Below are 3,990 nucleotides of genomic sequence, written 5' to 3'. Positions count from 1 at the left end.
TAAATAAATCTTAAAAAAAAAAAAAGGAGATGGGGGGAGAGAGAAAGACAGAGATAGAGACAGAGGGTGGAGGAAGAGCAAGCATGAGAGCTCAGCAATCAATGGCCAGGCTATGGAAAGGAGTGTGAGAGGCCAAGGAGGATTAAGGAGACAGGGTATACTCTAGCCTGTGTTTAGATGAGCATGTAACAGGCCTGTCAATATGGCTCCATCTGGGTATTCGTTGGGCGACCACAAGCCTGTATCCAGCTGTTTAGATGCCCACTGGGGAGGCAACGTGATACCTTCCAGTCAGAAACCTACCATCGTTCGATGTGCAGAGACGAGAAGGTCCTGGCTGCTGCTTCTCGGGTCAGTAATTTGAATCCGCACTGTGTGTCCCTGATTCCTTTGACACAAAGGAACCACACCAGGAAATGGAACCCGTACATCAGAAGGGTACGGAAGTAAGAACGCTAAAACAGAGGCAGAAGAGAAAAGATTTACTATTCCTGGAGACATTGAGGACAGCACTTAAGACATGCGGCTGTCCTGGTGCACCTCCAGTGTGGATGGCATGGGGCAGAAGGCACGCTGAACAGGAAGCTGCTTCTGAAGCAGAGCACTATGGGGGCAGATACTGATTCCTGGGGCCTGGGTCTGAGAGCACAAGGTCAGGACCAGAGGGGATGAGCACTGCAGTTGTCGGTTTTAAATCATCATCAGACCAGGGCGAGGATAAGAACAGTGCTCACTGAGCAGACTTGAGTCCTGGCTCCTGGGCTGATTAGCAAGACGCCCCGAGTAAACTACAGCAGCTCTATCTCCTCAGCGAGAGAAGGCTTCAGATGTTCCCTTCAGAATTATAGGGAGAGCAGGACAGAACTGTCAAAGCTGTAAGTCATGTGCTTGGCCAGAGAGTAACGGGACCTCAGTAATAGTTTTATAGAGAAGGCTGAGGGCTTTACTCTCACCACAGAGCTCCTTATGATGAGGGGGCAGGGAGCTCAGAGCCCTCCTGCACAGCTGCTACCTGCAATCACCGGTTCTGATGCAGGTAGGGACGGGAAACCTCATATTACCTACTCAGTGCCTTCCACATAAAATACTTCTGATAAAACCCCGGGGGAACTAAACTCCCAAAAAGATGATCACACTAAAGAAAAGGGGACAGACAGAAATGGAAAGATAGGAAAATGAAAGCCAACAGTGAAAAACGAGACCTGCAAACTGTTGTGCTTGACCACTGTCAGTGTGATATACAAAGGAGCAGCCCCCACCCAGAGTCTTTAGAGATTTGTATCTTTCTAAAAGGGACAGTCATGAGCCCAATAATCTTCAGCTAAGTATTTTCCTTAGAGACATGAAACAAGAAATATTTAAACTCTGAGCAAAACTCAAAATATACTCTGGATAGAACCCACTGTAAAAGCCTGGACCAAGAATGGTGTGGGATTTGTGCTTTTTTTCTGATTTTGGAATATTTACTCACAATTTTGGAAAATATTTTTTTGTTAAAAAGACAAGCATTGTTTAGAAAAGTCTGCCATGATTGACCAATACTCTGTGTCTTAAACACAACTCTAAGAGTGTTTACATCCTGAGGGAAGGTCCCTACCCATCCTATGCACACTTAGAGAAACCAACTCTGAAAGTGCTAATCTTTCATAAACTCCAATGAGGTTGAAGGGAAGCTCATTTTTGAGAGAAAACATAGGGACCCATTTCTTGTCAGATGTGTATGTGTAAGTACAAAGAATTCAATGTCAACAGGCTATTGTCCATAGCTTGGGAGAGCCTCACCTGAGCAATCGAATCTTTCTCCAGATGAGCTCGAGACCCACACGCGATGGCCATTTGCTCCTGAGGAAAAAGCAACAACACTGTTCTCTTCAATAGTTAAGTAACACATATAAACACATCCATTTCAATGTAAATGTCTTACCTTTATAAATACTTTGAAAAAAATAAGATTATATTTATAAAGTTTATTGAGGGGTTCAGAATATGCATAGTTGGAGACAGCTAGTCAGACTTATTAAGAGGACTCTGCTGGACACGGCTGGACAAATCGTTAGTCCCTGCACTTGGGAGGCAGAGGCAGGTGGGTCTCTGTGAGCTCATGGCCAGCTTGCCCTACATAGAGAGAAAAGACCTTATATAGAGCAAGAAGAAAGGAAGTTAAGCTTCAGGTAAATTCTGACAGTTTTCTCTTGAGCCCTGTCACTCACACTATCACTCACAGCATGTTCTTATACTCACAGGCCATGGCTGTAGATCACTCAGCCCCTTTTCTAATTTCTCAACATCTGGAAATTTTGTGGCTCCATCAGCATCCGCCATGAGGATCTTCTCTCCTCGGGAACTGAATACACCCTATATTCAAAAGTTCCAGGTGAAAGAAAATTGCTTAGAATTGTTTGAACTCAAGGGCACTTCGGTTCACTCTATTCAAAGATACCCAAGATGGTAGGAGGATGCCAGAGTTCAGTGCTACAAGGAGATGCCCTAACACATATCTACTGTCCATTTCATTGTTGCAAAAGTTCTGCAATCCTCCTAAGCCGACACCCATCACACTGTTTGATTGCCCTGTGTTATGTAGTCATGCTGCTCACATGACTCCAGAGTCAACCTGAGCAACACTTAAAAGAACCTGCAGATAAACAAGCAGAGATGACACATATGCTCTGGGCATATGGCTCTGTGCATCTGTAATCCCCCACTCAGGAGGTGAGGACGACTTCGAGTCTGAAGCCTCCTATTCTTGTGAAGTGCAGGGTAAGAAGTTAGTTTTCTTTATTATGGTGCCGTACATAAATTGTTGCTGACCAGGGCAGAGGAGGTGGCACTAATGTCAGGTCCAACACTTGTTACTGTCTGTTATGGCACCTGACACTTGGTGAGATTGGTTGCTAGTGCAAACCACACTCTATGTGCATGTTTCACAAGGACATGAACTGCAGATGAACTGAGGATGAACTCCGATCTCTGCTGTGTGCCAGAGCAGCACAGCAGCCGGTATGTGTCCTCAGTAGGTCTCTATCTCCCTCACACCAACCTCCACTGACCCGTGGCACCTCCCATGCATCTTCCCCTTTTCTGTCCTGTCACCATCACAGTACAAATGAACTAATCCTAGTCGATACCACACTGGCTCACAGCGGATGACTTTTCTCAAGTCTTACCCTTGGTTAAGCCTAAAGGTACTGAAGGAACACTCTGAGGAGTGAAGAGAACGAGATGGGACAGCAGGGGTGTGTGTGTGTGTGTGTGTGTGTGTGTGTGTGTGTGTGTGTGACTGTGATTAATTTACATTGCCATGTATAAAAATGCCTAATGAAACACATGATCTTCTAATGTGCTACTGATTTTTTGAAAGATGTAATTTTATGTGTATGAGTGTTTTACCTACATGTATGGATATGCACCATGTACATATAGTGCCTGCAACTGAAGTTAGATGGTTGTGAGCCATTCTGTGGGTGCTAGGAACCAAACCTGGGTCCTCTGCAAGTACTCTTATCTGCTGGGCCACCTTTCCAGGTTAAATATTTTAATTATAAATGAATGAATGAATGAATGAATTAGTGAATGAATGAGTGAGTGAATGAATGAATGCTCCCTGTCCCAAGGCTTGTGATCTGACCTTACTCGCCCTCACCATCCTCCTATGGCAGACATGGCTAGCCTCGCCATCACATCTAAAGGCTTCCTCCTTTCAGAAAGAACTCTGATCTTGTCAAGGATGGAAATGTTAAAAGAAAAGTGATCAGGAGGCACAGTGATACAAGCTTACAATCTCAGCACTTGGGAGGCAGTGCTGAGGCAGAAGGATTGCTCTGAGTCAAGGCCAGCCTGAGTTTCAGAGGAAGACACCATCTAAACAACAAAAAAACAGGGAAGAAAAAGGAAAAGTCCAAACTAAGGGAACCAATCCTCTTCCTCCCTAGGAAGTGGGATGCCTTGTGACTGTCCTCCTCCTCCTCCTCCTCCTCCTCCCTAGGAAGT

At 45.1% G+C, this 3,990-nt stretch overlaps 1 protein-coding gene across 1 annotated transcript in view; it reads right to left on the bottom strand.

The window, feature by feature from the left end:
• Alg5 (ALG5 dolichyl-phosphate beta-glucosyltransferase) overlaps nucleotides 1-3,990 on the bottom strand; it is a 17,544-nt gene that overhangs the window by 3,339 nt on the left and 10,215 nt on the right. The window contains exons 6-8 of the mRNA XM_031373837.1: nucleotides 2,242-2,355; nucleotides 1,783-1,842; nucleotides 304-455 (exon numbers count right to left, since the gene is read on the bottom strand). Coding sequence (XP_031229697.1) covers nucleotides 304-455; nucleotides 1,783-1,842; nucleotides 2,242-2,355 — 326 coding nt within the window. The remainder of the gene's footprint in view (nucleotides 1-303; nucleotides 456-1,782; nucleotides 1,843-2,241; nucleotides 2,356-3,990) is intronic.

The sequence above is a fragment of the Mastomys coucha genome, unplaced genomic scaffold (genome assembly GCF_008632895.1).
Source record: "Mastomys coucha isolate ucsf_1 unplaced genomic scaffold, UCSF_Mcou_1 pScaffold16, whole genome shotgun sequence".
In the NCBI taxonomy this organism is placed as follows: Eukaryota; Metazoa; Chordata; class Mammalia; order Rodentia; family Muridae; genus Mastomys; species Mastomys coucha.
This window is presented reverse-complemented; position numbering and strand designations above follow the sequence as displayed.